We start from the raw sequence: 16,808 nt of genomic DNA on the forward strand, positions 1-16,808 counted from the left end.
GATGGCTGCTAATATTGCACAACACCAAGCAAAGGTCAAGAGTTTGGCATTTCCTCCATTGGGCCAACCTGAACGTGCCAGGCTATTTGGCATTGTAAAGCAGGTGCTGATCTTTGGTGAAAGACCAGGATGTCAGATGTTCTATAGCATGGTCATTCTTGTTATAGCCCCATAGGCTATGGCGGCTATTGAAATCGCCAGTGTGGATGGTAGGATGGCATGGCGTTGGTAACACTGGACATGGCCATTCCGTTGACAGTGGCTTGTACATGTTTATGACTGTCAGATTGCTGATCTCGATGGCAATTTAGTAAAGGTTGGGGATCGGCATGACCTGAACGGAATCCTTAAGGTCATGTTTTACATATGTCATGAGTCCAAATTTGGGGTGATGGCTTGCAGATACGAGGACGCATCCACTGATCTTTGATCAGTGGCCTTCACTCTCCAAGTATGTTTCTTATAGCACAGAGACACTGATGTTTTGAGTCCCCAGAATCATTGTGATATAATTGCACTTTGCATTGCATAGGCCTTCAATGTTGAGCTGCTTAATCGGAACAATGGGCCTATTGGAAGGAAGGTTTGGCCCTGACATTGCTTTTCTGATCGGGAAGTCTTTTAAGGTTATTTGGCACTCTGCGACCAATTGTCCTGCAGTATAATAAGCAAAAAGAAAATGGGAAATCAATCTTGCTTACAGGCCCAGAAAGACCTTTGATTTAGTCAGCTGGGAATGCTCTTCCATGGTGCTGGGAGAGATGGAGCCTGGGGTCAACTTTATTAACTGAATGAAAATCCCAGAAAGATTTTTGGGAGAGGGAAAGCAGGACCAACATACAGCAGCTCCCAACTTAGTATCTCACAAAAGTAACCCAGGGATTCCCATGTATGTCTCTTATTTTACCAGGATGGCAGAGAATCCAAAATCTGACATGAAAATATAATAGAAAAAAAATAAACAGAAGAAGTTGGGCTTCTTTAAAACAAATCAATAGCTTAGATGCTGCTGGGAAAATAAGAGTAAACTTCAAAGCAAAGAGACTACTTAGAAGGAAGTTTAAATCTCTAAAGTTCATGAAAAATCTTAGCCACCACTAAACAATCTATGTCCTAGAGGAGAACATTTAAAAAGTCTACTTAGCAAGCTTAATAAGCTGGCAAGTGTGTCACCTGCCATGAGCAGCTGATCAAAGTGCTGGCACAATGACTGAAAACACGAGTTCAGTACAGGAAGAAGAAATGTGCATGCTTCTCACATGCCCCTCATTCTAGGTCCAGATTATCTAAATTCCCCACACACTTTTCACATTGCAAAATATTTACAACAGAAATGCAGAATCATTGTAGACAGTTGTTTACACCAAAGGAATTTATCCCCACAGCATTTCCAGTTTCCTCCATGAATCATTCTTGGTGTCCCTCATTCTGGGACTTTGTCACATATTATGTCCCATATTTGGGCCTTGGCAGATTGCGAGGCATGGGGATGTGTACAAACACCGATCTACTGAACCTGTGGAAAGACACCTAGAGCAACCCTCACAAAAGTTGGGTGCAACTCCATTGCCCTTCACATTGATAACTCCTTGATCTCCCTTTCTTGCAGGCATCAGTGGGGCGCTTTTTTTTTTTTGCTGACCCTTATGCTTGAAATGCCCTCCCTGAATAAAGTCTCCCAAGCCAGCTACTTCACCACAATCAATCCCTGCTTAAAACTCACTTCTGCCATCTTGTTTATGAGAAGTGAAAAGGAAGATAGGTTAAAACAGAAAGGAACTGGCCTATTGAGATGTTTTCTCATGTGCCATGGAGCGTGCACACTCCTTGGGGCACAGACTGCCCTCACTTGTTTGGGGAAGTACAATTAGGGGGTCTGTAGTGAGGCGGCCTGGCTCCCAGCCGCACCTGAGAGGGCCGAGCCGGAACAGCTGCCTCAGTGGGCGGAGTCACCACCGCCTGTCCCCGCCCCCTGGAAGTCAAGGGGCGGGACAGGAAGTATAAAGGCCCGGCCCCAGCGCTCAGTTGCTGCCCGGCCGCTGGAGAGGACAGACGCTGATGCCCGAGCTCCTGTTGGGCCGAGCCTTCCCCGAGCCCGGTACCCCGAAGAGCTGCCTGAGCGTCCCCTCGCCCCGTGTCCTGAGGAGCAGCCCGACCTATCCAGCGCTCAGTACCCCGAGGAGCCCATGGTGTGGGATCCGGCAGAGGACGCTAGGGATGGACAGGTACCAATGGAGGGGGAGAATGGAAGTAGCCTGGGGGTAGCCGACCCCAGTCTGGCTGCAGCAGACCTCGAGCCAATGTTGGTGTGTTGCGGTCAGGACCCCACCGACACAGCAGCAGACTGACTGCTGCTGTTAAGGCCCCGGCCTGGGACACAGTGGAGTGGGTGGGCCTGTGTCCCCCCTGCCACCCCTCTCATGGGTGGCAGTCTCCCCCTTCACCCCAACACTCAGGTGTAGAAGCCTGGACTTACCAGTTGTTGCTCAGCCCCTGCCTGAGGGCCTGAGCCCCTGGACTCCTGTTTGTTTGCTCAGCCCCTGCTGGAGGGCCTGAGCCCTTGAACTGTTTGTTGTCCCACCCTGACCTGGGGCTTAAATTGCTGTGTATTCGCTCAGCCCTGCCTGAGGGTCTGAGCCCAGGACTACTGCCCGTTGCCCCGCCCTGATCTAGGGCTTGGACTTGAGATACTGAACTGTTCGCCCAGCCTCGTGTAGTGAGGCGGCCTGGCTCCCAGCCGCACCTGAGAGGGCCGAGCCCCCACACCGGACCCTTACACGGTCACATTAAGAAATAAGGATTTTATCTCAGTATTCAGTGTTGTAAAGTGCTGTGCATATTTATAAACATCCAAGCCATGCTCCTAACCAAAGAGCTCAACTAGTGCCAAACATTTCATCATGCCCCTGTGCAGGAACGGATTAACGCAGGGACTTTAGGGGCTGCAGCCCAGGGTCACGGGCTAAGGGGTCCCTGGTGCGGCAGAGCTTAGGCAGGCTGCCTGTATGCCGTGGCCTCGTGCCACTCCTGGAAGTGACCAGCTGCTGACACGCCTCCGTGGCCCTGGGGGGGCAGGGGGATCCATGTGCTGCCCCTTCCCTCAGCACCATCCCTGCAGCTTCCATTGGCTGGAAACTGGCCAATGGGAGCTGCGGTGGTAGCACTTGCGGGGCAGTGCTTGCAGATGCAGGCAGTGCACAGAGACGTGCTGTCCCCCTTCCCCCAGGGGCACGCAAAGACGTGTCAGCAGCCAACCACTTCTGGGAGCAGCGTGGGGCCACGGCATACAGGCAGGCAGCCTGCCTGAGCCCTGCTGCACCGCCAGTCGGGAGCCACCTATGGTAAGTGCCTCCCAGCTGGAGCCTGCACCTCACACCCTCTCCTGCACCCCTGCCCCAGGTCAGAATCTCCTCCTGCACCCAAACTCCCTCACAGAACTCTCACCCGTCACTGTCTCCTGCACCCCACAACACTCTCTGCCCCAGCCTGGAGCCCCCTCCTGCACCCAAACTCCCTGCCCGAAAGAAATTAATATATCAGCTGTTCTAAGGTCAGAAGAAGGCTATTTTAATTTAACTTAACTATATTTTACATGTTTTAAGACTATAATGTAACCACAGAACAGCTTTATGTTAATTGAAAGGCAAGTTTAGTATAGCGTTAATAGCCTTGATGCCATAATTGTGATCATTTTATTTTAAATTAGGAAAAAGACTTGTATATGGGGACCCCAGGTCCCACAGGAGAGCCCTCTCTAATAGCCCTGGGCCCACAGGAGAGTGAATCAGGCCCTGCCCCTGTGCTTTAAACAGACAGTGAACGGTAAGTATATAACCAGTCCTTGGTCAGCACGTAACTATGAACACATCACACATTCCATCTACTAGGGTACATCCAGACTACCCACTGTATCGGCGGGTAGCGATCGATTTATCGGGGATCGGTATAATGCGCTCCCCGTTGACCCCGGAACTCCACCAGGGCGAGCGGCGGTAGTGGAGTCGACGAGGGAGCCACGGACGTCAATCCCGCGCTGTGAGGACGGGAGGTAAGTTGGAATAAGATACTTCGACTTCAGCTATGGTATTCCCGTAGCTGAAGTTGCGTATCTTACATCAATACCCCCCTCTAGTGTAGACCAGGCCCTAGAGTCTGCCTGGGAAGAGTGGACTCAAATTACCATTGCCCTGTGTTACAAGTCACCAATCTGTTGCGAGTCCACCCAGTTGCTGGGTCCCACAGGCTTCCAAGTCAACTGAGTCTGGGTAGAGCCTGGTCACTGTTTCTAGTTCTGGGACTTCAGGACACACTCCCAGCTTCAGAGCTCATGAGCCATCCTTCCTTGATGGGACACTGCCATCCAGCTGTCCTAGAACCCCCAACCAGTGTCAGACCTCCCAAGATCCCCAGTAGCTTACATACACTCCCCCAGAGTTCCACCTGGGCTATGGGACTCTGGGCTTCTTGTTTAACTCCTCTGGGGGAACGTGGCAGGAAAGCAAGGAACATGGGCTTAGCAAAGGAATTAGCCACAGAAACCTTGCTGTTAGAACACTGAGAGATACAGGTATTTGAAAGCAACCGAAGTCCTGAGACCTACTGTCAAAAGTTCTGCGTGCAGACTTGTTTGGGTGGGCCACTGCTGCCAAACTGGCTTTCCTCTATTTAACTCAAATTGGGCCAGTCTATCAACCTGACATAAAATAAATCAAGCAGCCCTCCAAGTCTCAGGCTTGCAGTCTATCGGTCCCCTGAAGGCAGTTTGGTGTAAGGCTGTTGTCCCTTTGCCTTCCCTTTCTCTGTCTGCTCTCCTTCCTTTATAGCTGGGCTTGTTTTCCTTGTTGGTCCCAGCTGTGGGTGCTTGTCTCCATGGTTGGCAGTTCTGGTAGCTGTGCTGGGGTATGGTCAATTTGGTTCTGTGAGCGGGGGGAAGGCTCTCTTCTGCCTATCTTCTGTATGGGGTTTGTAAACCTTTTTACATCTTCCCTACCCTAGTCTGAGCTCGCTCCTTCTGTAAGGCCATGGCCCATCAGCATTGCAGGCTGGGTGGAGTCCTCCTTGTCCTCTCTCTCCTGTAAGTCCTTTCAGAGATTCCAAGGCCAGAAGGGACCGTTGTGACCATCTAGTCTGACCCCCTGTATAACACAGGCCATAGAACTTCCCCCAGATAATTCCTAGAGAAGATCTTTTAGAAAAACATCCAATCTTGATTTAAAAGTAGTCAGTGATAGAGAATTCAACAGGACCCTTGGTAAATTGTTCCAACCATTACTTACCCTCATTGTCCAAAATTTACATCTTATTTTCAGTTTGAATTTGTCTAGCTTCAGCTTCCTTTCCCTGTTAGACTGAAAAGCCCATTATTAAATATTTGTTCCCTATGTAGCCACAGACTAGTCAAGTCACCTCTTAACTTTCTCGTTGTTAAGCTAAATAGATTGAGCCCTTTGAGTCTGTGACATTACCCAGGGTACGATCTGGACTTTTCCCCTCAATTCTCCAGCCTGAGGTGCCTTTTACATTGCTTCACTGTGAGAGTTACCATTCCTGGTCTGCTCTCACACAACCTCCAGTTATATGAGTGCTATAGCTAGCCACTCCTGAACTACACTGCAGAGCAACCCAGCAAATTCCCAGTCCCAGACTTTCCCTCAAAAATGTGCATCTTGTACTGCCCTGCTTTCTCCTGGACAACACAAGCTCATATAAAGTCTTTCATTTGTTAACAGAAAATGATACACACAAATCCTGTTATCCCAAATGGAGTTCCCCCAAACACTTCAATCTAAGCACAATGGTTTAGATTAAAAAAAGAGAGATGTATTAGCTACAGAAGATAGATTTTAAGTGATTACAAGTAATGAGGCATAAAAGTAAGAATTGGTTACAAGAAAATAAAAGTAAAATGCAACTAATGCCTAACTGAACAAGCAAGTGAATTCAAAGCAAAGTCTCTCTCACCACATATTTCAGTAGTTTTACTGGCTGAATGCCTTTCAGTCAGGATTTCTCCCCAGTCCAATGCTGCTTCCTTTGTTCTTCAGGTATTGTTTACACTATGGAAGATTTAGGGTGTCTGCTGTCACCTCTTATAATTTTTCCTCTTTTTTGAGAATCATCTCCAGCTGAGGTTTAGGAAACAAAGTCTGAGTGAATGGGAATCACAAGCTGTTTCTTTTGTCAAGATGTAGCTTTTCACCCACACCCTCTTTCTTGCCAAAGAACGATCATTTAACTAAGTGATGGTCCCTTTGATTGATTGTGTTGACACCTGGCAGAGGCGTTGGCAGCTTCTCTAGACTATGAACATGTTGTCGTAATATCCTAGAGTAGACTCTTATAACTTTACATACAATGTTGCCACATACATTTTACCAGGACAATAATGATCAGCATTTGAGTTTTCAAATGATACCTCACAAGGCATACTTTGTATGAAATTTATCATAGTCCTATAAAAGAGATGAACATAAGAGTACAGACTGTCACAGTCTATCATTATAAGATGTTTTCTAATCATTTAATAATTCTTGTGGCTCTTCTCTGAGCCCTCTCCAATTTATCAACATCTTTCTTAAATTGTGGGCACCAGAACTGGACACAGTATTTCAGCAGCTATCACACCAGTGCCAAATACAGAGGTATAATAACCTCTTTACTCCTACTCAAGATTTCACTGTTTATGAATTCCAGTATCACATTAGCTCTTTTGGCTACAGCATTGCACTGAGGCTTATGTTCAGCTGACAATCCACCATGACCCATAAATCTTTTTCAGACTCACTGCTTCCCAGGATGGAATGCCCCATCCTGTGAGTATGGCCTACATTTTTGGTTCCTAGATGAATACATTTTCATTTAGTGGTATTAGAAACACATATTGTTTGCTTGTGCCCAGTTTACCAGACAATCCAGATTGGTCAATCAGTGACCTCTCCTCTTCATTGTTACTACCCCCTCAATTTCTGTGTCATCTGCAAATTTTAACAGTGATGATTTAATGTTTTCTTCTAGGTCATTAATAAAAATATTAAATAGCATAGGGACAAGACCCAATTCTTGGTGGACCCTACTGGAAACAGACTCATGCTATGATGATTCTTCATTTATAATTATATTAAGACCTATCAATTAGCCAGTTTAATCTATTTAATGTGTGCTATGTTAATCTGATATTGTTCTAAGTTTTTAATCAAAACATATGGTACCAAGACAAACATTTTATGGAAGTCTAAGTATATTACATCAACACTATTAACTTTATCAGCCAAACTTGTAATTTCATCAAAAAATGATTCAAGTTAGTTTGACAGGATCTATTTTCCATAAACCCATGTTGATTTGGATTAATTGTATTACCCTCCTTTAATTCTTTATTAAACAAGTCCTGAATCAGACACTCTATTATCTTGCACAGAATCAATGTCAGGCTGACAGATGTATAATTACCCAGGTCATCCTGTTTACCTGTTTGAAATATTGGTACAACATTAGCTTTCTTCCAGTGCTCCAAAACGTATTAAAAATCAACATTAACAGTCCAGTGAGCCCCTCAGCCAGTTCTGTTAAAACTCTTGGAACCAAGCTATCTCGACTTGCTGATTTAAAAATGTCTAACTATTAATAGCTTCTGTTTAAAATCCTCCAGAGATACTAGTGACTGGAAAGAGTGTTATCATCACCATAGGGTGAGACTTTATCATCTTTTTTCCTCCAGATGTAGAACAAATATTTATTGAACACTTCTGTCTTTTCTGCATTACTATTAATAATTCTACTATTTCCATCTAGTAATGGACCAATATTATTCTCAGGATTGTTTTTGTTCCTAGTATATTTAAAAAAAACCCACCTGTTTATTATTCTTAACTCTGCTAGCTATGGATGTCTCCTTGTATCCCTTTGCTTCCCTTATCAATTGGCTACAATTCCTAACTTATGATTTATATCAATTTCCCCATTCTTCCATGTGTTATATCTGCCTTCACTTCCCCTCTAAACCATGTCAGTTTTTTTAACCAACACAACTTTCTTCCTTCTTACAAGTGTTGGTGGTCAGGCACACACAGAGCAGAACCCTGCTCTTAAGCAGGGTCTCTTCTCTGTGCCATGTGCTCAAACTGGGAAGCTCCAACCCCCTCACCCCTGTGTTAAGCTTTCCCCATGCCCCAAGCAAACCCTGGCATAGAAAAATCATTGTTCCATGGCAGTGGGCCAGTACTTGAGTCTTTCACTCTATATTGTTGTGTCTTGGTCCTTCAGCAAAGTGTTTTTCCAGGGCAGAGCAACTGCCTGGAATGCAATTCAATATGCTCCCCTCAGGCAAGTTTAGATGTCTGTTCCACACATTATATAAAATGAAGTTAATAAATTGATATTCCATTGATGTTATACCCTGCATATGCCACTGCAACGTAGGTATAACAAGCTATCCAATCAGAGTGAAATGAAAGTTTCATCTAATTTTTAATCACTTTGTGCTTTTGTTCTATTATAACCCAGCATATGATATAGATCAAATATCATAAATCAAATATACAGATATTGCAAATACAGTTGTGATAGTGCTCAGGGAAGGGAAGAGGGTGCAGGAAAAAAAAACCACATAACCCAACATCCCCCAACTAACACTACACTAACCTAGTGCCCTGTGTTAACATGAAGAAACATCTTAAATATCTGCTTCCTTTAAAGGACAGAACATTTTCTAGTAGTTAAAAGACAGGACAGGGAGCCAGAAGATGAGATCTAGATTCTATAGCTTGCTCTGCCACTGAAAACTTTACAGTCTAAATAGGACAAGACAAACAAAAGGTGTGTGTGTGTGGGGGGGGGGAACTGAGGCACAGAGCGGTGAAGTGACTTGCCTAAGGTCACACAGGATGTCAGTAGCAAAACTAAGGACCCTACTCAAGCCTCCTGACTTCCAATCTAGTGCCATATCAACTAGCCCACAATGGGTATCCTGTCACTAGCATCTCCAGAGGATTTTAAACAGAAGCTTAATGGGGCAAGCAGGGGTCATGCTCCGCAACGGCAGGGCCTATTTTTGGTCCTTTGGCTCTTCTCGCCAGGGGCGGCTCTAGGAATTCCGCCGCCCCAAGCAGGACGGCGCGCCGCGGAGCGCGCTTTGGCGGTCGCCGGTCCCATGGCTCCGGGGGACCTCTTGCAGACGTGCCTGCGGAGGGTCCGCTGGTCCCGCGGCTCTGGTGGACCTCCCGCAGGCACGCCTGCAGATGCTCCACCGGAGCCGCAGGACCAGTGGACCCTCCGCAGGAAGGTCCGCCGGAGCCGCCTGCTGCCCTCCTGGCAAAATGCCGCCCCAAGTGCATGCTTGGCGCGCTGGGGTCTGGAGCCGGCCCTGCTTCTCGCACCCAGGCAGAGTTGCTCTGGGTGTCATCTACTGGCTCCCTGGATTCCTTTGAAGAGCAGTGGGCGCTGTCCGGGGGTCTCCCTGCAGCCTCGTGGGTTGGAGTATACTGCCTCATACTGTTGAGAGAGGGTTCCAGTACATGGTGATATCGAGTGATCCCAGAGTGTAGGCACTTGTGTACTTAGTGAATAATCAGGCCCTGGGTGGAGATGGCTGGTCCTGCAGGAGTGAAGGTTGCAAGAATCCTGGAGGTGGATGCAGCACCGTGGGGTGCAAGGGGCTGGGCTCAGCTCAGGGGGGAGGTTACAGTGTAGGAAGGGCTGATCCTAAAGAGGGTTGTAGTGGGAGTGAAAGGCAGAGGCTGCTCTTATGTGGGTGTCTGTAAGAGTTTGGTCCTGGGGGAGGGGGGTGGAGTATAGTTAGGGATGCTGGGGGTCCTGAGGGGAGCTTGTGTTAGGGCAGGTCATGGGTGCTGGAACTAGGGGTGCTACCCCACCTCCTGGCTTCAAGTGGTTTCCATTAAATACAGAGTCTACAGTTGGATTCAATGGCTCTCACCACCCCCACTATACAAATTGTTCCAGCAGCCCTGGGGCAGGTCCCAGTGGGAACTGGGGGAGCAGCAAGGGACGGTCGGTCCCACCAGGCGCGGGGGTGGTCCTAGCAGACGGGGGTCGGGGGGGCTGTGGGCGGTCCCGGCAGGCGGACTGTCGGGCGGCTGGTCCCTGCGGTGGGGCGGGGCGGCGCCGGGCACAGGAAGCGGAAAGCGGCGGCGCTAGTAACTGCAGCAGCGGGGCTGGTAGCAGGAGCAGCATGGAGCGGCCGCGAGAGGTGGGTGCGGGCGGCCCGGCTCCCCCTGCCCGGGGCTCCCCCCGCGGGGCTGGGGCTCTCCCGGGGCTCTGCCCTGCACGCGCCCAGCACCCCCGGGGCTGCTCCTGCCTCCCCGGGCTGGCCCCAGATTCCCGCCCCGGGGGGCTGGGGTCCTGCTGCGGCTCGCGCCCCTCTGCCTCCTCCGCGGGGCGGGCAGGCAGCCCCAGGGGGCTGAGGCGGTGCCACCCCTTCCCCGGCTCCATCGCCCTGCCGGCCCTGTTCAGCCCTCGGCCCCAGCGGGGGCTAACCCGGGAGGGGGTTCGCGCCTGGCGTGCTCTGTGCCAGTCCCCGCTCCCAGCGGGTGCCGCCCGGCATGGAGGATGGCTCTTAGCTGCTGGGCTGCAGCTGTGCTCAAGGCTGGGTGGCCCCTGGGCTCACGCTGGCAGGCATCGCGCTACCTCTGTTAAACCAGGGAGGGGGACGCAGTAACCGGGCTTCTGTAAGTCTCCGCTACCAGCGAGCGTGTACTTCGGTTGCAGCTCCTGGCTAGTAGGTGCCTGATCCATTTGGGCACTCCGCGCTCCTGCTGGAAGGGAGAAAGAGCTTTTTGACACTTCTCTTCCTCCCCACACCTTAAGCCTCCTGGCTGCTGCATGGCTTGCCCGAGCCTCTGTTTTCTAGGTCTTCTGCCTTTGCTGCTCAGAGCTTTCCCATGCAGCAGCATGACCTGGACCAGAGTCTTGTCATTTGGCATTGCTGCCCACAGAGCCCTGAATAACAGCAGTGCCTGCACATACCTGGAATCTTGCTAATTTCAGACAGAGCTATGAGCAGCAGCTTAGGCACACTGAGGCTTGCCTGAAGACCTGGGAAGGCAACACTGCCCTGTGCAGGGTTGCTAGGGAAAGCTTCCCCCTCACCAATGGCAAGTGAATTTTTAAAGCCCTGTGTTTGGGGCAAATTAGTAATTGATTAGTAAACAAATAAGTGAATTAAAACTGAGTTCAGTGCTCTGTAAATCTATCTAATTCCCAGGATGATGTAAATCAAGTTGTTTAAATCCCAAGTCTGTTTGGGCAACTGTGGGTAGGTGTATAAGCCAAAAAAGCTAGTAAAGCATAATGTGATCTAGTTATACAGAAGTTAGTTTGATCAGTTGGACTAATATGACAATTCATGGCTACACAGGTCTGCATGGCTGTCTGTTAAGTTTAGACCATGGCAATTTACAACCTTTTGGTGATGGAGATAAACCTGAGATCCTTCTGCTCCAAAAGCACAGGCCTGTACTTGGCCTGCAGGGGACACTCCTTTTAGTTTTTAGCAATATAGGTGGTGATTGTGTCCACACAGAAGACAGTTATTACTTTTGCCAGTTTGTTATAACAATTGCAAACTTTGAATGGCCACTTAAAAAAAAGACTTAATTTCCTTGTTTAGAGTGTTACTTAATGGTTTAAAATAACATTCCTGCTTCAAAAGCTGGGCTCTTTAGCGACATGTTTCCTGAAGGTGCAAGGGACAGGGCATCTGCTTTCTTAGTCTAGGGAGGCAGAACTAACAATTGTACATAGTGTTAGAATATCAGTTGGGGAAATAGTTTTGATTAGCAGGAGAAGAATTGTGTTCAGGTTAGTAATTCTTGCCTCATAGTTGGCGAGTATTTAACCTCCTAAGAATTTGATTTTAAACAGGCTTGGCTTTTTACCCCTTTTGGGGTTTGAATATATAATTGGCTGCAAAGCTCGGACCAGTATTGGTCCTATAGTAATTTAACTTGTTAATCTTAAAAATAAATGGTGAATAGAGTTACAGAAAACCTCCCATTTAAAAAAAAAAAACTCCTCGCAAGTCAAAATTCTGGAAGGATTTCCAGCTCATGTTCAGCCGCACAGAGAGGTAGCTAACGGCTGATGGCTATCAGCCAGGAGAATGAAAGCTAAGCAGATACACAGACTGTGTCTCAGTTAGGATACTGCTTCTAAATTTCCATGTTTGCTACTGTCCTTTCAACTCCACCACTGGAGGGAAGGTTAGTGCAGTTAGGGCTCCAGATAACCACTGGCAATCTAAGCACCATAACATCTGACCCTGATCAGAGCAGTGTTTGCATGAAAGAGTGATTAAAATTTTAGTGGCTGCTGGTACCATGGGTATCTAGTGCTCCCAGCAGAAGAGGAAGGATCCAACAGGGTGCTACTGTCACGGTGGTAATGTTTTGGAAATAAATTGCTTACTGTCACTTCAGGTTTACTGTCCCATTGAGATAAATAGAGGGAGTTCACTTTTCTCTTTGGAGTAAATCCTGCTCCTTCCCCCGTGGTTACTGAGGGCGTTGCAAAGCCAGTGCAATTGTTCCCAAAGGATGTGGAGCCCCTGCAAAGAGATGCATGTTGTGAAGCCCAACTGGATTGCCCAGTAGGGATTTGGGTTTGGGACTGTAGATCCACTGGCCATTCCACCTCCCTGTAGTTGAAGTGCAAGTGGCACAAAGGGTCCTAAAGGGTGGAGCAGCCCCTCTGGGGGGTACAGACAGACTCTCAGTTGTTCTCCAGAGTCTCAGCTTTCATTTAGAAGAACCCACAAAAGTCTAGCTGTAAGTTTCAGAGAGTACCTTGAAAATGTGACCTTGGTATAACCAATGCAGATTAGTATGCCTGAATTTGCCGACGGCCTGAAACAATGGCTCCAAGGTTGAACTGCCCTGTTCGTTTCAAAAAATGCTTACTCAGGCCAAGACACATTAAATGTCAACGTTGTTCACTATGTCACTGCTCATGAAAGCATATATCATATAATGAAGACCAATGTTTCCTAAAGTGTGGGTTGTGACACCCCCCCCCCCCCCCCGGGTCCCGCAAAAGATTAGGTTTGTGGGGGGTATAGAAGGTGTACAAACTAAGAGGTACAGACTCGGCTTCCAAAATGGGGGGAAGGCTGCTGTAGCCTTGGGGCTGGAGAAGGAGTCACAATGAAGCTCTGCTGCTGACAAATAGCTTGTGGGGGCCCTAAAGAAAGCCCAGTAGGAGCTTTTCAGGGCGCAGACTAGTGGCTGCACATGGCGTGGGCTGTAACTCAAATTTTTTGCTTGACAAACACTTCTGTTTGTTACAAAGCAAACAGCACTGCTGCGTTTTTTGGATCTGTCATACATGTTCAAATGATTCACCCATATGTTTGTATTACCTATTTAAAACAAATTAAAACAATCCTCCTGTAGAAATATCCATGCCATTTAATGTGAAGACCTTAACTTGTATATTTAAAATAAAAAAGTAACTGCCAGAGTGAAAACTGAAACGTGCCACAAACTCAAGTGCAAAAAAAGTATGTAATGTAGGTTGCGCACTTAAAATGAAAGTTCCCAGTCCTACAATTGGATTCATGTCCTACAATTGGATCTGCCCTAGTGGATCTGATTTCTGGATTGGGGCTTGAGTCAGGAAATGCTGAAGTTAACATTCTTGCAACATTAATTTGGTGACGTTGCTCATATGTGGCTCTTTCTATTTGTTCTTAGGTGTGTAATTTAATATATTAAACGACATGACTTTTTACACTTTAGGAAAATACCACAGATATATTGTGCAGCCAAGTTAATGCTGCTGTAGGAACTTTTAACTTGTAAGTTTCCTGACTCTCGGTCTCTGACTGTGCAATCCTAACATTGCCTTAACACAGCTTTTAGGTTTTTGTATTTAATTTCCAAGTCTTTACTAAATTAAATTGGGAGAAATTTCCCTTGTTTGCCAGCTTACGGGCCTCCATTGGCCAATAGACAGTTGGTGCCATTTAAATATCAAGGCCAACTGCACACTTAACTGAACATGTGTGTACTTGTGGATGCTTTCTGCTGCTTATGCACCAGATGGCATTTTCAAATGCATGTAACTTCACAAACTAACTGCCAAATTCTAATTCAGTAAAAGTTCTAAACCTGCATAAAAATTAATTCCTTACTAAATTTGAAACTTCAAACCTGAGCTGATCTAGTTATCTTCCCAAGCACTGCATGAGCAAACCTTGAAACGGTGAGGAAACTGATGGGGTAGCACAGAAGGCTGGGTATTTGTTCACATTTGTAAATCAAAGGGCTGAATGCAACCAACTCAATTCAACTTTTTTTTTTTTTTTTTTTTTTTTTGGTAATTGCCTTGAGCAGGGGCTTGCTCTCTTGAAATCAATGACCAGACCGACTTCACTGGCAGCAGGCTTGGGCCCTAAGCAAGGAAAATGGCCATTCCAAAAGAAGAAAATTTTATGAGAGGTTTATGAGCATTTGAAACTAGGGAGTTACAATGAGTTACTTAGCAACCTCAATTCCAGAGATTTCTGTTGTACGCTGTGGAGACTATCTTATCTGAGATGCAGTGATTTATCTTAATGTGAAGGGCTAGTGCTCTTCTTGCCAGCATAGCCACCTTCCCTTTGGGAGCATAGCCTGGCTCTGTATCCCCACGTGCTCAGCAGCTGGATGAAGTTTGCAACTCCCTTATGGGCTGCGAAAAGGACGAACACAGTCAAAGTCCTACCCAAGCCCTGCCCCACCACACACTGGTGCCCAAAACGGCTTTCTTCAGCGCTAGTCCAAAGTGTCCGAATCAGGGCAGCCTTGAGTAGTCACACAAGATGATGGCCTTGTCTAAACAAAGTTGAACCAGTTTAACTTAGATTGGCATTTAAACTGGTGCAAGCTTATGAATAGATAAGGCTTCTGTACAGTACAGTTGCCCATGTCCTAGGGCCATGAGGAGATTTGTTACTTTTATTGTGATAGCATCTATAGGCCACAACCAGGTTCGGTCCCATTGTGCTAGGCACTGCACTCATGTCCGCTCTGTGCAGAATGTTAATTGTAGGAGTCTTCCCGTTACTTTCTGGGCCTGCCAGTCGAGGTCTACTGTCTTCTTATGGCTCCCCAACCTAATGAGCCTTCCCTGAGGATCTTCTTTTTTCCTTTCTCTCACCCCCGCTGGCAGTTCTTGGGAGTTTCTCCCAGCTGGGTGTAGCCATTTCCTGCTGTGGGCTACGTACCACACCCCTTTCCGTGCCTGACCTGGGTATAGGGTGTGTACGCTCCATGTCGGTGGAGCATTGTAGGATTGTGGTCGCTGCAGTCTTCCAAAGGAGGTTGCCTGTGGTGTTACCCAATTTGAGCAACATGGAGCATGGTCTTCAGGCTTCTGGAAAGTTGCCAGTGCAGCCTTTGGTTGCCCAAAGTTTGGGTGCCCTTACCTGGCAGTGGTGTCTCTTTCCCAACTGAATTCAAAGGGATATAGTGCCCATTCATAGCAGCCCTGCTGCAGCCTTGGCAGAGCGCTCTGTTTAACCGTCAGTGTCGTGTGGCCAAGGCTGTGAGGTGTTGCAGAACTCGCGTTAAGGGTATTGCTGTTGGTGGTGACTGATCCAAGAGGGTTGGCTTTTGGGGGGCCTCTTGTTGTGGAGCTGCATCAAAACCATTCTTTTGTTTACACGCGCGCCCGCCTGTCTGCCTGCCTGCCTGCCCGCCTACCTGCCCTGGTGTTTCTGTGTTAGCCTAATGAAAATACTTCCTGATATAGGGTTCATGTTCTCCGCTTGATCCCTTGTGTCCAGGGGCGGCTCTAGCTTTTTTGCTGCCCCAAGCACGGCAGTCAGGCAGCCTTCGGTGGCTTGCCTGCGGGAGGTCCGCTGGTCCTGCGGCTTCGGAGTACCTGCCGGCAGACCTCCTGCAGGCAAGCCGCCGAAGGCTGCCTGACTGCCACCCTGACAGGGACTCAGGCGTTGAGGTGCTGATCCGTGGTGTCTGGCGCGCGGCGGCGGCGGCGGTATCATGGTGACGGTGAAGGCTGTGTGTGTGCTGAAGGGAGAGAGCTGCGTGACGGGCGTCATCAACTTCGAGCAGCAGGATAATGGACCAGTAACGCTCTCAGGAAGGATTACAGGTTTGACTGAAGGAAAACATGGCTTCCATGTCCATGAATTTGGAGACAACACAAATGGATGTACCAGTGCAGGTGCTCACTTCAATCCTAATGGCAAAAACCATGGTGGACCACAGGATGAAGAGAGGCATGTTGGAGATCTTGGCAATGTGATTGCCAATAAAGAAGGTGTGGCAGAAGTGTCAATTAAAGATCGTTTAATTTCTCTTACGGGACCGCTTTCTGTTGTTGGACGCACCATGGTGGTCCATGAGAAAGAAGATGACTTGGGTAAAGGAGCAAATGACGAGAGTTTAAAAACTGGCAATGCTGGTGGTCGTCTGGCTTGTGGTGTTATTGGAATAGCTAAGATCTAAATATTGACTACCTAAAAGCACTTAAAGTGGAAATAAGAAGTAGGCTATATAGCCATGTACACTTTACTGAAAACATCAATATTTTGGCCTTGTTCTGGCAAAAGCTTTCTTTAATTGTACTGCTACTTTCAATACATGTATTGGCTAAAATAGTGTAAAGATTTACATAATTTTGTACAATGTATACTGCAATTAAAATGTTGATGGAAATAAAAAAAAAACCCTGACAGGGACTGGCAGGGCGTCCCCTGCGGCTTGCCGCCCCAGGTACGCGCTTGGAGCGCTGGTGCCTGGAGCTGCCGCTGTTTGTGTCACCTCTCCCCACCTCAGAATGGGAACTGCCTG

General features: G+C 47.7%; 2 protein-coding genes across 3 annotated transcripts in view; both read left to right on the forward strand.

Annotated features, from left to right (window-relative positions):
• The first annotated feature begins 10,126 nt into the window (after nucleotides 1–10,126).
• The window catches only part of VANGL1 (VANGL planar cell polarity protein 1), a 57,254-nt gene continuing 50,572 nt past the window's right edge, over nucleotides 10,127–16,808 (forward strand). The window contains exon 1 of one of the 2 annotated variants that reach the window (XM_039498736.1): nucleotides 10,127–10,204. The gene's annotated coding sequence lies outside the window, so the exon portion shown is untranslated. The remainder of the gene's footprint in view (nucleotides 10,205–16,808) is intronic. The other variant, XM_039498739.1, reaches the window with a different exon arrangement.
• On the forward strand, nucleotides 15,984–16,489 carry LOC120380859 (superoxide dismutase [Cu-Zn]-like). The gene has a single exon (XM_039498745.1). The coding sequence runs from the start codon at nucleotides 15,996–15,998 to the stop codon at nucleotides 16,461–16,463; it is 468 nt and encodes a 155-aa protein (XP_039354679.1). The 5' UTR covers nucleotides 15,984–15,995; the 3' UTR covers nucleotides 16,464–16,489.

The sequence above is a fragment of the Mauremys reevesii genome, linkage group 1 (assembly GCF_016161935.1).
Source record: "Mauremys reevesii isolate NIE-2019 linkage group 1, ASM1616193v1, whole genome shotgun sequence".
NCBI classification, from domain to species: Eukaryota; Metazoa; Chordata; order Testudines; family Geoemydidae; genus Mauremys; species Mauremys reevesii.

Bases quoted from the DNA above. Each gene is read 5' to 3' on its own strand.
- LOC120380859 (XM_039498745.1), top strand. From the start codon at position 15,996: ATGGTGACGGTGAAGGCTGTGTGTGTGCTGAAGGGAGAGAGCTGCGTG.